Genomic DNA, 17,671 nt, shown 5'->3' on the forward strand with positions numbered 1-17,671 from the left:
ACAAAGGCCTATGAGAAAAACTGCCCCCTCAGACACAGTAGGCTAAAAAAATATGTGCCTTGTTGGACTAGGAAGCTAGAAACACTAAAAAAACAAAATGAGAAAACTTCTTAAATGGGCAAAAAGAACAGACGACTGGTTCACATACCAAAATGCCCAAAACAAATACAAAAAAATTAGAAAAAACAAAAGAACCTGGAAAAACATAAACAGCCACCAGAGGCTGCCAGGCTACATACTGGGGTAGCCTTACGGTGAACAAGAAGGAGACTCTAGAACTGTTGCTGGACACACACTTTCCGGGCAGTCTCTCTACTGAAATGAGGATTTTCATTCTCTGGTGGGGGAGATATCTGGTCGAGAGGTGTTGCTAAATCCAGACAACAGTCAAAAAGAATTTTTACATCTGAAAGGATTAAATGGGCAATAAGATCCTTCAAGCTATTTAAATCTCCTGGGGTGGATCGAGTTTTCCCAGCCCTTCCCCAAGAAGGGCAGGATATTCTACTAAACACACTGATCATCCTGTTCAGAAGCAGTTATGCTCTAGGATTCATTACAAAGAACTGGAGGATGGCACTTGTGCGAAAAAAGGACAAGGATTTGTCTCAACCAAATTTTTACAGACATATTAGCCTAACCTTCATGGTAAAAACTATGGAAAAATTAATAAATATACATATAAGGGATTAAACCTTACTGGTACACCCACTCAGTCTATATTAACATGCATATGTGGAAAGTAAGTCAACTACCACCGCTCTTCACAGCTTAGTGGAAGCAGTGGAGGACAACTTCAAAGAAAAGGAAGCCCTAGTCAGTGTCTTTATGGATATTGAAGGAGCTTTCAACAAATCAGTTCATGGAGGCAGCTCTGGAACGGTTTGGAGTTCCCTCAGATGCTGTAAAGTGGATAGTAGCCCTCCTAAAAAGAAGAGAAGTAACAGCAAAGTTTGGGGATGAATCAGCCACAACCACGGCACCCAATTCCCCCCCCGGGAGGGATTATGTCTCCCCTTTTGAGGGAGATGGTGGTTTACGATCTCCTAACAAACGCAGAAAAGAGGAGTCTACAATGCTATGCTCATGACCTGGTGCTAATGCAAGAGAAAAATAAAAGCATGCTTGACCCCTCACTCAAGTTTAGTATTTCGTATATTACCTTTCCCCATGTAGTTTTTACTGAGTATGTGTACTTAAATTTATTACACAGATTGAATATTTTGTGCGCCTTTCTAGGAATATATTGACGGAAGCCTAACCTACCATAAAATGGCACAATTGTCTCATCTATCACTCAATCTTTTTCTGTTCTTTTCCAGTTACGAAATAAATCATTCAGTGTCCACAAGAGGTTTAACTTTGCCGATTTTTTTCTAGGTTCTTGTTGTGATTGAAATGCCAGAAACGTAAAAGTAACTGCAATCTGTTTCTGCTCATTACTTTTCAAGATACAAAGAGTTTTTTTGACCAGTTATGCCTGGAAATGATATTAAATCCATATATGTATATAAGCACACCAATGAATTTATTCATTTCCTCTGGAATAGATTTTTCTAGTCTTTTAGCCTCTTAAGTCTGAGTTGCACCTTAAAAATTACATCAATTGCATTATGATTTGTTTCCATAACCATCATTTAAATGACTTCTTTAGTCAAGTAATGCTCAAAAAACTAGGTTTTGCATCATCAGACGAATTAAAATTTAATTTTGGACTCCAATTGAATTGAAAAGTTTTTGCTTATCCTTACAAATGTTTCAGCCTATATCAGTACCCAGGGTATTTGTCGTATTACTCGTACTACCAGATGTATGATGTGTAGTGTTATTAGCATCACTAGTGTTCAGATCACTGTCTGATTCTTCGATGACATTGTTAACACCAGTGTAATCTTCAGAGTCCGTACCAGAAATAAAGTCTGGATCACTGTCACTAATTATCATTGACTGGACACTAGCATCATCACATATAGCCTACCTGCAAATAAATCACCCGGTGACAAAACATTATCAATTTCAGATGAACAAAGTTGATCACTTATTTTACTATATTTCACTTAAGTAACAGAGTACTTTGTACAATCAGTGTAACATCACTTAGCAGGCAGAAACATAACGTGAGTTTCCCGTAAAATGGAGGGAAAACAGTTTCGAAAATGATTAACAACTGTCTTGTAGTGGAATAGTTACGTGACAGGACAGCTGATGCGTCTGTAGTAGCCAGAGAGCAAAAAACATAAGGGATTTGTTGTCTGTACTTATACTTCACAAAAATAGCTCAGTTTCCATTCACTATAAAAAAAGTTATAAGGAGACTAACCCTGAAAGCAGCCTGACGCATATCCTGGGCAATGCGTGTCTCTTGCTGAGCCAGATTGTTGTTGTTCTCGGGTTGGTAATGGAGCAAGTCTGCCAAAGTAGGTATAAGGTGGTTGGAGATAGAGGCTAACCGCTGCAGCTCAGTGTCCACCTCGGTCAGGTAAGCCAACGTTTCGGCAGCCAGGACACGCTCATGACTCGGCCGCTCCTTCTTACACAGGCACACCTGCACAGGACAATTTGTGTTCTTATTATTACATGAGGTGATGTGTACGACAAATACAAGCAATGTTTATTAAACATCTTTAGTTTAGCAATTTAAAACATATAATTAATCAAAGTTACAATCAGTTACAATATACAGTATGTTAAAATATATATATATATATATTTTTTTTAATTAGGTTTTTAATACTTTTGTATAGTTGGACTTTTGCTACGAGGCAAAGCAAACAATTCACTAAGAAAATTAGACTTATAAATTCAAAATTTTTTGTGAAAACATATAAACTTCTGATAACAATACTGGTCACATCAGACAGTTCCTAGTTTTATTATATGATTTGACGTAGAATAAGCTTACTGTTTCAATAGATCTAATACTCACATAGTCCACTTGAAATATTTTAATAATTTATATATTAGGAAATCAACCAAACACATTCTACAACATGAAGTGCTTAATTATACAGGAAGTGAATTCAATAACTGGACAGTAAAATCTGACAAGGATTTTATAAACCAAAATCCTGCTAATATATGATCATAAATTCTTAAAATGATGTATATAGATTAAACTTATAAATAACTATTATCTATAATCAATATGACTTATTAACACACCAGGCAGGGTAGGGTTTTGTACAATATTTTAGGATCCTCTGCTGTAAGAGCTCCGGCACGATGGAGGTTGGTCAACGCTCTTGCTGCAGCCAACTGCATCTCTGTCGGACGATCTCGCTCCACTAGCCTTACCACAAGGTCTGGGATACTCTTACCACCAAAACTGTCAACAAGTATATGCTATCACACAATTTTGAAGTCATACGTGCACACGTTAAGCTTTTGCCAGAATATGAGTTGTGTATAGAACTAGAATTTCATAAATATATATATTCCTATTGTACTTTTGTTCAATTCAAATTGGTCTAAAATAATCATCTCAAGTTCTAAATACACTCAACCACTACAAATAAGTGACAAAAATTATGTATAACTATTTCACACCTGAACACAATGGGAGATAATAATATGTAATTGTGCTAATATTTGATAATGATACAACTAAAAAAAAGGTACTGACATAATACAAATAAATACAAAATAAACTGTGTTCTCTTTTTATTCAATACAACTAATGATTTAAAATTATTTAAATATTAATTTAATTTGTTAACAAACTACCGCCATCGGTTCGACTTTAACCTCCCAGTAGCTTCAATGGTAGATTGTATAATTGGTTGGTGAAAAATCCACTGTATAAGATAAGAGGTTCTTGACACCGATATTAGAGTACATTTTGTTAATAGGCTATTGATTACTTGATGAAACCTGTTGCATTGTATTTAATGGATGGTTAATGAATATATTTCATTGGATTATGGGATAAAAATTAATCTATAAGATTACAGTCAGTAAGAGAATCTGAACTTATATAATACTTATAATAATACTGATAATAGAATGTTTGACGTTACCTGGCTGTGATAACTGTATAAGAGACTTTCGGGTTCTCATATGTGAGATTGGTAAGGCAGAGGAGGGTAGGCATCAGAACAGCTGAGTGGGGGGAACAAAGAAGTGCTGCCAACGTCGGCACAATGCCTCGATCACACAGCGCATGTTGTTGTTCGAACCTCTGGAAATATAAAGTGGGACGTTAAAATATTGTAAAGCAAAATTATGTTTGTTTTCAATAAAATACAATAAATACTACAGTACTATATTGAACCGGTCCGATTGTGGTTTACCGATCAAACCATAGCTCATTTAAATAAAGTAAACAATGCTGTACAGGGTTCCCCTCATTTTTAATTATCAATTCACAGCTCTTTCATGGTTTCCACGGTAAACAATGAGTAATTTTACAGCTGATTCTTTTCAACGTTACCAAAACAGAAACAAAAAATAAGATGTTGGTGCGGAGATAAACTTAAGATAACTGAGACCTAACATGACTCAGACATGGCGGAATGGTATGTTACAGTATTTAAAAAAATGTCCTTATCTCACTAACAATGTCGACAGTTTGTGCAGGAATGGACAGATACATCTAAAAATACGAATTAATTTTAGGCCTCGGCTATGACACAAACAGGGGGCGGCTTGTGTTCAACGGTATGGTTTGCTAAATAATGAGTATAAAACAAAAGCTCTTACTGTTAATCGGCCTGTATGAGGGAGACTATAGTCTATAGTTCTGATGTGAGCCGGCAGAGGGGAGTAATGTAATGACATTTGGTGTCCAATGGGTATGTCAATAGTAAATCTGGAGTCGATTATTAACACAAAGTAACATTCTGAGATATTGACACTTTAAAAATAGATGTTGGCTATAATCAAAGACTCATTGAAAAGATTGTTATGAATACATATCTCCTATACAAAATGGCACCTGTTAAGTGTGTTGTGTGTAATTTAATATTGATTTTATTACAACAGCTGCCATTTTTGTAGCAAATAAAGCTTCTGAAGTTTGCAACATTATTTTCAAATAGTAAATACCTTTAAAATGACATGCATAAAGGAATAAGCTTGCATATAAGATTTCCAAGACAATTCCTACAGGCTATCCCCTCCAATGAACGTGTGTGATTGTTATTGCATAAAAAGTCATCTAGTTAGCCGTATGACACGTTTATAAATTGTATCTGCTAAGGGTTGAAAATATTAGGTTATGTGTGTTTCCAGACATTTTACACAGAATCTTTGATTTTACTAGATATTATTATGTTCTAAAGAGAAGTTTCATTTCTTAAATGTGATACTTATTCATAGCACTCTCCTACGCCAAATCAAATCATAAGTGTGTTTACACCTAGTAAAGCAATCAACATTGTCAGTCATTTTTTATCCATTCATACATACAGTATACATGTTAAGATATATAACAAAATATAATCATAATTAATAGATAACATTATTATTATATAGACGTCCAGCCAATAACTATAAAATAATACAATAAATAAATAACTATATCTTAATGTAAGAATAATTCACTATTTTGCACTAAATGAACAACAACATGACAAAGATGTTTCAGCTAATATGTTGCCTAAAAGTAAATTAATTTGTGCACAAAGAAATATAAATATTAAAATTTAAGTTGTAAGTAACTTTAATTATAATCTAAAAACTCTCTTTAAGGAGGGTATAAAATAATTCTATTTTCAATTTTGAATCCAGTACGCTTTTCAATCTTTGCAATGTAACCAATACTACTTGTTGGGGTAATTTATTGAAAATATGTACACTAAAATATTTATAACTATTACAAGATGTTGATTATTTTGTCAAATTTTCTAGAATTGCAAGTAAAGCATTATATAACAACTGAAATGAAAATATTTCTTTACATTTTGTGTGTGTGTGTTCACAATAAAATTCTGTACAGTAAAGTTTTACAATTTTTTAATACAGATTATTTGTAAAGTGTCAATATTCAGCATGAATAAGATGTTTGTCAATAATATAAAATTTCTATGTTACATATATAATATTACACAAATTTATTTTAGAGTAGTGTGATGTCAGTTACAAAATAGTTTTTAAACTCATTTGAACAAATACTTTAAAATTTTCAAAAGTACTTGTTAAAAACAAAACATAGCAATGGACAACAGTGATAACCCATGTGCCCACTTGTGTTATCATAGATGATATGCCCACCTGAGTGTTACATTGTGCAGTCATTTATGTAGCACTTTCCGGATGTAATAAAATAGCACTTGAAGATGAAAATGTAAAAATGATTAAAGGATCTTTTCCAAAAGTGAGGTTTCGTGAAGTTACAACATTAAGTGGTTATTATTCTCATTATATTTGTGATCATAGTGTAACAAACCTTGCAGGAACAACTGAAAATGGTGGTAACACAGATCTGGTTGGTGATGGATTGCATGGTGAGGGTGAGCAGGTGGGATAGCAGATGACAGTCGGTGAATATCAAGTCGACAGGAGCGCTAGGGTGTCGGAACACAGAGCAAATACAGCGCAGGCAAGCCTCGGTCAGCTTCAGGTCATCACTGCTCATCACACCTATGTACAAGTCAAATGTCAGCTGTCACACAGACACAAGCTACAGTGGTAATTTAATAACTTTTCTTTTTGATGTTACTGTGGAACTCTGTAAAAGAATATGTTGACCAGGCACATGCCTGTGATTTAAGATTCTAGTTAGTATGAAGAGTATTTATTAAATTATTTATTACACTATTTCTATACTATAATTTTATTTATTAAGTGTTTTGTTGTAGTTTATTTATATCCTAAACGTACTGTTTGTTGATTGATTTATTTCCATTTATTTACTTTTTTCTTGTTGATCACTCTATAATGTTGCATAGTTTTTAAAAGTTTAATGAGCTGATAAATAATTGACTATGGCTTGATAATAACAACAAATAAAATTACTTAGGAATCAAAAGTATTTATCTCTTTGTACTGTGTGCTAAAAATTGGACTAGTCTCCTAGATCTAAATGAGGAAGATATATGACTAGTACGCTACTTGGAATGCTAACAGGACATTGCGCACTTCAAAAACATACAATGATGGTGGATTTACGCCAGATTGATGAATGTCAGCATTGTGGATGAGTTGCAAGCGAATTGTGTGTTGGGTAGTAGCAGGAGGAGCAGTGATGGGGGAAACATAGAATCGGATTAGTATTAGAATGAAAGTGTCATTCAAGAAGCAGGGCTACACACTCTGAAGCATTTGTAGCAGCCGAGACACCAATTTCATGGTTTTAAAAACAAACTGAGAGTACATCAACCCAACTCGTTATTCTTAGATAAATGAGAGATTCATCTGCAAAAACGGCCAATTACTGCAGTACAAAAATTAATAAATGGTTTTTTAAAGTTCAGAAACCATGTTATCTATTTGTTAGTGGCATTTTTACTGATGCACTCAGATGAATTTTGTTGTAGCAAAGCAATAGATAAGATCTAAAATAGCTCATTTAGTGGAAGATTGTACCAGAGAATATTATGTGTCAAAACGAATGTTAAAATTATATTATAGCAATGGATTTACTCATACACTCCAATTTCCATTAACTGATACAATGAACTATGGCCAATTTCACATTAAACACATCTACTGCTCTATTACAGGTTTATTTTGAAGATCTGAATAATTTTCTTATTTTCTTATATATAATTCTTATTTTATTCTAAATTCTGGTCTCAATTAACCTGAATTATAAACATCCTAATGAATGTTTAAGGTTTATCCATCCCCTGCAAAGAAAAAGAAAACTTTAAACAGGCCTTACAATTACCAAGATTTAAAAAGCGTATTTGTTGGTTCTTTTCAAAAAAAGAGACTAGGACCTTGCAGTACAGAGTTTTTATGCAACATTTTAGTTCAGCCTTTAAGACAAAATTCATAAAAAATTTATTTATAGTGAGTCCATTTACATAAATTAACATTACTGTTTATAATTCTAATGATAGGATTTATAACTTCAAAACTTCTAGAAATATTTTACTAATATACAGTAGCCTACTGCACCTAGACAATGACCTAAATGAATAATTCTTAGCTTTTACTGATGGAAACAACTACAGATGTCAGTTCCTCGTTTCTATCATTAAAACATCAGCTGGTTACAATAAAATAAAAAGTAACATTTACACAGTTATGCAACCAGAAACATTAAATTTTTGATGGATAACATTTGGAAGAATTCAAAATTCTCTGATAGCATGCAACAAGCACTGATCAGTCCTGTTCTCTAGAAGACAACAGGCAACCACATAACAGCAATTAGCACTCATCACAGCATGCTAAGGATGACATTTACACTGATATTGAAGACAAATTACATACTGTTCAGAAGTAGAGGTACCACGTTGACATCTATCAGCTGTTTGATATGAGCGTCGGTGCCCTTGGCCAGTGAGCCAAGTGTGACGGCTGTCTCCCTGCGCACCTCCAACGGCAGACTGGTATCTGACAACAACTGTACCAACCTCGGCACCACACCTTGTGCTATCACACTACCCTTCTGTCGGTTGCTGCCAATCACCGAGTTCTTCAAGCACCTGAGAATTTAAAAATGAACAAGTTATTATCTCAACTAACAACCCAAGTTTTTAAAGTACATTTCCAAATATCTATTTAACTATTAAAGTGCTGTTAGCTCAAATAAAAAATTCTATGTCTTACGAGTTACTCTCTAAGAACAAGGTAAGAGTACGCCACACCACATGTCATGTAAAGCCTTCACTGAGGTTTAATGGTTTAATGTTGATGACTCATTTCAATATTGACAGATAAAACAACAAACAATCAGGTAGCATAGAAATTTTTACACCCCCCAGCAAACAAAAAAAAAAAATTGTACCAACCTACTGTTTTCTCCTTACCAAGCCTCTGCCTGGGAGTAGTTCGATTTGAGGGTGTTTAAGAAAGAATAGTGTAAAGTATTTCATTTCCTTGCAATATTTAGAGGACTTCAAACAAATTTCATTTCTCAACTTTTTGTAAACAGTTTTAATATTTTATTTTTACTCATTCCTAATAATTTACAGTGTATCAGAATATTGTAGTATTCATTTTTCTAAATTTACTAAATTTTAAATTCCACTGTTTAATATGATTAATATCTTGTTAAACCATGAATTTGTACATTTTTAAGTTGTAAGCAAGAGCAGACCAGAGAGGGACAGAAAGTGACCAAAACCAAGGGAAAAACCTAAAGCATAGCATCGGCCGGTAATAAATTGTCCTTCTACGTGCAAAAATGTTATAAAAAACTTCAAGAATAGCATTCAATAATACTACCATCTTTAACAACACCAACACTCATAATTTTTATTTTCGACTGACTTATTACTGAAATTCCATGAAAATGAATGGCTGTCCCATTGCCAATAAATTTACTTTGTTTGAGATACACTATGTGACATTGGTAGTTACAGCCTGGCATGGAGCTCATTGCTGTAGTGTAGTTTTAAACACAAACAAGCGGTAAGAAGAGCACAGGCATTTATAACTGTGTTTTATCTATACAACAGATTTTAATAAAAGTAAGTTCAATCACTAGGAGCAAAAGTAAACACTAGGTCACTAGGTTGCATTTGTTAATCTAAATGCACAATTGTCTTTTATGACTAAGAACTGAAGGACTCTTTTGCTTCAAGTGATGAACTTTTTTTTATTATGATATATGCTTCTTTCTACTATCCCCAACAGAAAGAATTCTCCCCCAGCTATTTTAATGCACTATGAAGATTTAGGGGGTTAGATTATAGTAATTAATTCAATTAATTGGAAATTAGTGTTTTTGTACACTACGATAAACTCTATTTAGGTTAAATTTTAATTTGGACCATGCTTCTTAAGCAGCAACATTTTCCTCGTATAAAAGTATTAGAGAAAAATGTATTGGCTTATATTTCATGTTTAATTTTATGCTGTGAAACATATCATGTCAATATAATAAAATAAAAACTAAACCTCCTTCTTCTTTTCTCAAGACTATGAAAGTATATATTTTTAATCTGCTTATTTAATGTCAACTAGATGCCAAAACATCTGTTGCTAAAAATAAAGTCCATTCTGGAGAGCAAAATACTGCACAGGGCTTTAAGGACTACAAACTGGTCTCAGTTACCCTTCTGTACCTTTCAACTCTTTTTACATTTCTTTTCAAAATATAAAAAAATAGTTATAACTTCTCTGTTTGAAATTTGTTATAATTTTCAACCAATGTTTAAAAATTTATTCTTGTAATGTTAATGTATTTAACTAAGTTTTTACTCTTTTATCTGTAAAATTATTAATGTAAAATTTTGTCTGACTATTTCTCTGAGACATTACTATTTTGCTATGTTTTATACAAGCTAACTTTGCGTGGGAAAAACTATCGGGCATATATTAACCCTCTCCCGGGCAAACGCCTCGGCAGGGCGTCCGGCGCTAAAGTCCAAACGCCTCCAACTGCTTTATCGACGCCCTCTGCTTTGTGCTGCTGTCATACGATTGTTTGGGGAACTAATACTGGAAATATCTATTGGCAGTGTCATTGTTGCCTTGTGTATTCATAGTTTTATGACTAGGGACGCTACCTAGGAGTAATAATTTGAAACCGTTCATTGATTACTCATTGACCGTGATCTAGTTGTTTAGTAGTACAATTCTTTCTGACTTGTGCTGCTATCTTACGTAATTTGATGAACTATTTGGGACTTTTTATAACCACTTGTTTACTGAAATCATTTTGTTGGTTGTTTTCACAGTCTTCATAGATGGCAGGTTCAAGGTGTTTGCGTGATAGCGAAATTGATCGCGTTTTTGACAATAAAGTGGATGTTGAAGGTGATGGTTTCAGTGACGATGAAAGTTCCATGAATAGCGATGTGTTTAGTGATGAGGAAATTCACCGTTCTAACCAAGAAGATAGTGACACTGATGACTCGCCACGTGCTCCGACGCTGCCTCGCGCCGCCGGCTCCACCACCCGTGTCCCGCCATTGCCTCGCGCCTCTAGTACCGCCTTTCGGGTCCCGCCTATCTGGTCTAGACAAATAAACTATATAGAACCAAATATTTTCTCTGAAGATAGTGGCGAGACACACTCTCTCCCTCCTTGCACTTCTGAGCTTGAGTATTTTAGTTTACTCGTCGGTGGGGATCCGTTCTTTGATCATATTGTTGAATGCACAAATGCTTATGCAAATTATAAGCAACAACAATTGGGAAATATTGACAATGAATGGGATCCTGTTACTAGAGAGGAAATAAAAGCACACATTGGAATAGACATTTTTATGGGGATTTATGATTTTCCAGATGTTGAAGATTATTTTAGTGAAAATCTTGTTTCTTGCCCACTTGTGCGTCAGGCAATGACTCATCGCCGTTTCAAAAGAATTAATCAATATTTTCACCTAAGTGACAAATTTGAAGCCCCAAATCGTGATAGTGAGAACTATGATTATTTATATAAAATTAGACCGGTTTTGGATATTATTGACTCATTTAAAAGTTTTATAAGCCACAGTGTGAACTAGCTGTTGACGAAGCCATGATTGGGTTCAAAGGTCGATTTTGCCTAAAGCAATACATGCCTAAAAAACCGGTAAAATGGGGAATGAAAATGTGGACAATTGCTTGCTCCAAAACTGGTTATTTTTTAGGAGGGAGAGTATACTTGGGGAAAAAAGAGCCCAAGAACAACGACCTTTTACTAGGAGAGCAGGTTGTTTTAGATTTGGCTGAGCCATTCTTTGGAAAAAATCATCATCTTTATTACGACAACTTTTTTTCATCTTTCAAGTTGTGTAATATTTTACTCCAAAATGATATCTACTCTTTTGGTACTGTCAGGTCTAACCGCTTTGGCTGGCCTGCTGACTTCAAGAATCAAAAAAATCTGAAACTCAAAAGAGGAGAAAGTCTTAACCTTCAAAGTGGAAGAGTCATATCGACTGTGTGGCGAGACAATCGAGACGTTATGTTTTTTTCTACAAATGCCAATCCACAAGTTCAGCATGACATTCAAAGACACACGGGGAAGGGCAATAAAAAAGTAACAATAAAATGTCCTGAAGTAGTGCTTCAGTACACAAAAAACATGGGAGGGGTGGACCGATCTGACCAGTTCCGGACGTACTACAGTTTTGGAAGACCATCTAAAAAATGGTGGAAAGATTTGTACCATTTTGTAATCAATACAGCGATTGTAAATTCATTTATTCTACAAAAACTAACTAACATGCCAGAAAAAACAAAACATGGTAGCACTCAACTGGAGTTCCGAAAAGCCCTGCTCCAACAGCTCATAGGAAATTTTTCATCCCGAAAAAAAAAAAACTGGTAGAAAACGAAGCCTTCCTTGCACTATGAATACCCCTAAATCTGCACATAAACTAGAAAAGATGGAACATGGACGGGTTTGTGGTGTTTGTTCGAAAAAGCTAAAGAAAACAGATTCGGGCCGAGGCGTTCGAACTGTTTGGAAGTGTAACAAGTGTGATATTCCTTTTTGTAAGACAAACTGTTTCTTGGAGTATCATCAAGAAAAAGGAGTTGAGATCGCACATTAATCAGTAAACGTAAGTTTAATTTTATCTTAATTTTTATATTTATAATCCTTTATATACGATAATTTATAAAACAATTAAAACAAGATTTTTCATGTAATTTTGACTTTTTGTTTGATTTTAAGTTTCTTGCAGTGTAAGAGTCAGTTGCTTTATCACTTATAAAATGTTGCAAAGTACAATAATTATGCGTATTACAATTATACAAAATGTGTCATAAAAAATGTATTTATGGGAGAAATAACACAAAATTTTGTATGGTTATTCCTTTCTAAATGTACAATATAATAAAATAGCTTCCCACAATAAAATTATTTTTCCTTTTTTAGTTATTTACAAAAAAAAATAAAAAAATGTATGTAATCTATTAAAACATTATTTTTTTTATTTTAAATTACTTAAAACTACATCTATATATTTTTTTTGATAGTATATATATCTATACGAGTAATTTGGTGCAACTTTTAGGTCATTCTCTAATTTTTATGAAAAGTTATAAATTTTAATCTAAGAGACTGCAAAATCGCTAATTTTAGCCTGGCACTTTTGACTAGTCACAATGGGATATGATATGAAAAAATTTTGCAACGTCTCATATTTGGTCCTGGCCCTGAAAGGGTTAAGAGATTCTCTACTTAATGATTTGTGGCAAATTACATGATAAGGATGTGTCAATAAATAATTCATAATAATAGAAAGCTGTTTCATAGATCAGATAGATATTAGATAGATGTAATAAGCTATATAAATAGTAGTTTTAGTATTGAAGTAAAGAAAGTTGATGACCCAGAACTGTTCAACCAGGGAGACCACCAAGTTTTCCACTGGTCCTGTGTATAATTTTAGCACTGAAAACATGTTTACAGTGACAGTGACTGTATTTTTAGTGATTTGTTAATGAGCCTCTAAATAATCTCAAAGAAGTTAGAGAGTGTGAACATTCATCAGAGGAGGATAATAAAAATGAAATTAGTGACTTGGGTCTAATACCTACAAGAGGCCTATTATTCCAAAACAACTTTAATACAATTCTTATTTTAAAGTGTCAATACAAGTTCAACATGATATTCAATTTATTGTAGGTATAATAAAAAATATTTAAATTCTAAACAATAATTAGTGACAGAACCGTTTTTCATATTCAAAATCAACCTTCTGCAAATGTCTTCATAGTAGCACATAATGAAAATAGCCCAAACAACCATCCAAACCCCCCACACTTAAAATGTCTACCAGTCAAACAGCAAACTGCAGACGTTTAGTTTATCAAATTTCTTATTAAATGGACTACAAAGAATTGATTTAAAATTATTTAATCTCTGTAAAAATAAAAGTTGTCCCACTTTCAAATCTCAAAAAATTCAAATACGAACACACATCACGTTATACATTATTTTAAAGGTGTTAGTCTCTTAAAACTTTTTGGCAAAGAAAAAGTTAACTCTACCTATATTTGTTTTGCAATGGCAGTCTAAAGTGTAAAGAAAATAGTGATTTTGTTTTTTTATTGCTACTCTAGTAATACAAACTCACATGAAAATAAAATTGTTTCTATACTTCATGACAAGAGGCTTCAAATGTTGAATGCAAGGTCGTACTTTTCCAAATTTTTTACAACTGTAAAGTTTACATTTTGAAAAGTATAACAAGACACTGAAAGATTTAAATAGCTGATACAAAAAATTGTAATTGAAATAATAAAACTAATAAATAAGTACTTACACAATAGCATCCAAACATTTTTGAGTATCCTGGGAATAGAGTTCATCAATGTAGTACCTACAACTCTCCATATCCTGGAATCAAAATAAAAACACAATTAATTTAATTACTGGCTTTTACCTAGAAAAGTTCAAAGATTGTTCTTTAAAGCTAGATTTTTAAACCAATGTTATTTTATTATTTATTTATTATTTTTTACTTCACTGTAAACACTAGCAAAAATGAAATATGTACTTGAAAATGTGTAATTTAAATGACAGTCCTTTATTACAAACAATAGAACTGTAATTTACATATGAAGTACATGGCATTCACACTTTACAAGATACATAATGATATAAACTGGACCTACCTCAACACTGATAAGTAAAAGTTGGATCATCACACCAAAAGATTTAAATAACAAACGTTTTTAAGCTCCATATTAAACAGTGTTAACGATACCTCTTTAATAAACAAAATGTATTTTACTGGCAGCAGGCAAATTAATTTTATTCGATACAAGACATTTTTATAGTGATTCGTAAAGTCCTGGCTTTTAAGAACTTTAGAATATATTCTATACCATTATTTATACAAATTTACTATTTATTAAATTTATTATTTATTTAAATTTCTACATTACACAATAAAATATAAATGACAATGTATTTTCTTTAAATACCTCACATATAAATACCTTACCATAAATAATTCTCTTTTAACTCTCTTGACCTCAAATGTTTACAATAAGAAACCATAAATGTATATAATTGTTATGTATCCAATATTGTATTTAAAAGCAAACCAATATCACTTTTAGATTGTAAATTTAAATGTTAGCTTTAACATTTATTCCTGACTTCGGACACATATTAAACTAAGTTTAACATTCGATAAAAAAGCAACTTATAAAAAATACAAATTGCCAGGTAAACTTCTGAGTTTATTATGAAAACAAAAAATGACACATGTTAGGACATGGATATTAGTAAACAATATAATAAACAAAATGGCATGATAAATTTCTTTTATTATTGAATCTATTACAAAAAGTGAAAAACCGTAACATTTAGTGTACAATAAATTTAATTTAAACTTTTTATAATAATAATCCTCTAAACATTTCAATACCTATATCCAGGTAACTGGATGTTTTTTAAAACATGCACAAATTGCTGTTTTATTTACTGGATGATTAAAATACAAAGCTTTATATTTTTACACATATTAAAAAAAAAAAAAAAAAAACATTAATATAAACAATCTTTTGTTAAACATGTTAATTAGTGCATAAACACAGCTCGTGCAATTAGTAATAGTGGCAAAAAGTGACAAACAAAATAGCCGGTTATTAAAATATAACACTAAAAAAGGTAAAGAACTGCTTTTTACTTGGACCACACCAAATACTACAAAACTGTTCTGTTAGCATTGTAAGTAGACCAAGAAACTCAACTTACTCCACGTCAGCTATTCTCTTATAAGGCCTATACATAAATAATAACCAAAACTGTTTTTATACAAACTAATTCTTAATTTTTGTTAAAAATTGGACATATCCTAGCCTAGTTTACAAAGTGACAAATTGAAATACAAATTGTAGCCTGGATATAAGATGGGTAAAGTGGCTAACCATGTTCTTCCAGTATTAGAAATTTATTTGGTAATATACACTTAGTTTTTATGTTCATAAGGGTTATAGCCCTGGGATTACATAACTTAAGTTACATATTATCAGGATTATTATAATTAGTTTGATCTTATATTATATTTAAAAAACTATCTTTTTTTAACAGGTAAGATGATAAATGGGCAGTTTGACATGGAATAAGACAATTTTCAAAAACAGTTATAAAGTTTTCAACATTTAAGGTTAACTATAAAAAAAACAAGCACTATCAAATGATGTATTAGTTGTATCCTTTAATTATTATACACATTTACACCTCTGTTTCTTAATGTACGCATATTAACAACTTACTAATAAAAACTAAATGAAAATCATAAAAAAACACATTTTGCTGTCAATTTTATGTTATTGCCTAGGAACATAGATTTTAGAGCATAATTTTACCACTAAATGCCATGGTATAAACAATTTTACCTCTTCATGTAATCAAATTATGAATTTTCTAATACAAGCTTAAAAAACCAACAATTAGGCCTGGCACATATCAGAACACACATCCACTAGTGCTGGCACTGCTCATGCCACTCACTTCTGTGCACTTTGTCTCACAAGCTTCTTCTAACCAAGGGGTTAAAAAGTCTGTCAATGAATATAACCTACCCCATCTGTATAGACCTAATTATTGAAAAGCAAGAATGCCTTTTTTAAACTAATTTTTACAAATGTCATTTCAATAATCAATTAAAAGAATAATTTACAACACAAAATGCAAAACAAACCCATTTCATAAAATCTTGATAGATTTTAAACAAATTTCTATAACACATAGGCCCTGCATTCTTGAACATAGGTAGAGTAAAGAGCCGGTCTCTGAATTATAAAGAATAAAGAAATAATATTGCGCATGACTAGTCTAAGTATGAGCACAAAATTGAAGCATATTATATAGATAGATAATAATACTAATTACCATAAAAGCTCTAATAACTGAAACCATGATGCTGTATTTCAGACTAACACGTTCATTTCATTCCAACGCACATAAACAATTTTTAGAGGTTAAGACACAACCTAGAGGAGAGATGGAACGGAACTATACAAAGCGAACACTCTCGGTTCTTCGGCATGGCAGTACAAAACTATAATGTATTGTTCTGTTTTTTCCCCTACTTTTTTCTTAGTACATCATTTATTGCGAGAAGTTTCTACCGGTGTGAAATCTCATCAACATAATAGGGTCAAAGTGCCGAAATCCACAGGGTTGGATGTTTTTTACAACTTTTGTTTATTATTTACAATCAATTCAATAACATATTAACAATGAGTAAATACGATACATTGGAAAACATGGTAAATTAGGGTCCAAAGACCTTAACCAACACGAAGAAATTTAACGCGATCACTTAAATAAAAAGAATATTTAATGTCGGTGCCAAATGTAGACTGCAGATTTAAAATTATATGGATTCTATAATATATGATTAGAAATATAATGTGAGCTGATCATGCAACTCTTTCATCATCGTAGGAAGACCATACAAATCTTTCGGCAATACGTAGCAAAACCATCTTTCTTTACTGCAAAATTAGGTAATCTCCCTAATACTATATTAAAAGAGTGAAAATTAAAAAGAGAAATATGTATAATATTTATTTATGTTCATCTCATCATATTTATACAGAGAATTGCGTGTAGGTGACAATGCTTGAAATATGGCATGCAAATTGATTCAGCCAT

At 32.5% G+C, this 17,671-nt stretch overlaps 1 protein-coding gene across 1 annotated transcript in view; it reads right to left on the reverse strand.

Moving 5' to 3' along the window:
* The window catches only part of LOC124364518 (armadillo repeat-containing protein 8-like), a 28,755-nt gene extending 11,703 nt beyond the window's left edge, over positions 1-17,052 (reverse strand). The window contains exons 1-7 of the mRNA XM_046820064.1: positions 16,904-17,052; positions 14,322-14,395; positions 8,380-8,594; positions 6,386-6,579; positions 4,017-4,177; positions 3,163-3,325; positions 2,321-2,545 (exon numbers count right to left, since the gene is read on the reverse strand). Coding sequence (XP_046676020.1) covers positions 2,321-2,545; positions 3,163-3,325; positions 4,017-4,177; positions 6,386-6,579; positions 8,380-8,594; positions 14,322-14,395; positions 16,904-16,930 — 1,059 coding nt within the window. The 5' untranslated portion in view covers positions 16,931-17,052. The remainder of the gene's footprint in view (positions 1-2,320; positions 2,546-3,162; positions 3,326-4,016; positions 4,178-6,385; positions 6,580-8,379; positions 8,595-14,321; positions 14,396-16,903) is intronic.
* Between the last annotated feature and the right edge of the window lie 619 nt (positions 17,053-17,671).

Source organism: Homalodisca vitripennis, chromosome 6, assembly GCF_021130785.1.
Source record: "Homalodisca vitripennis isolate AUS2020 chromosome 6, UT_GWSS_2.1, whole genome shotgun sequence".
NCBI classification, from domain to species: domain Eukaryota; kingdom Metazoa; phylum Arthropoda; class Insecta; order Hemiptera; family Cicadellidae; genus Homalodisca; species Homalodisca vitripennis.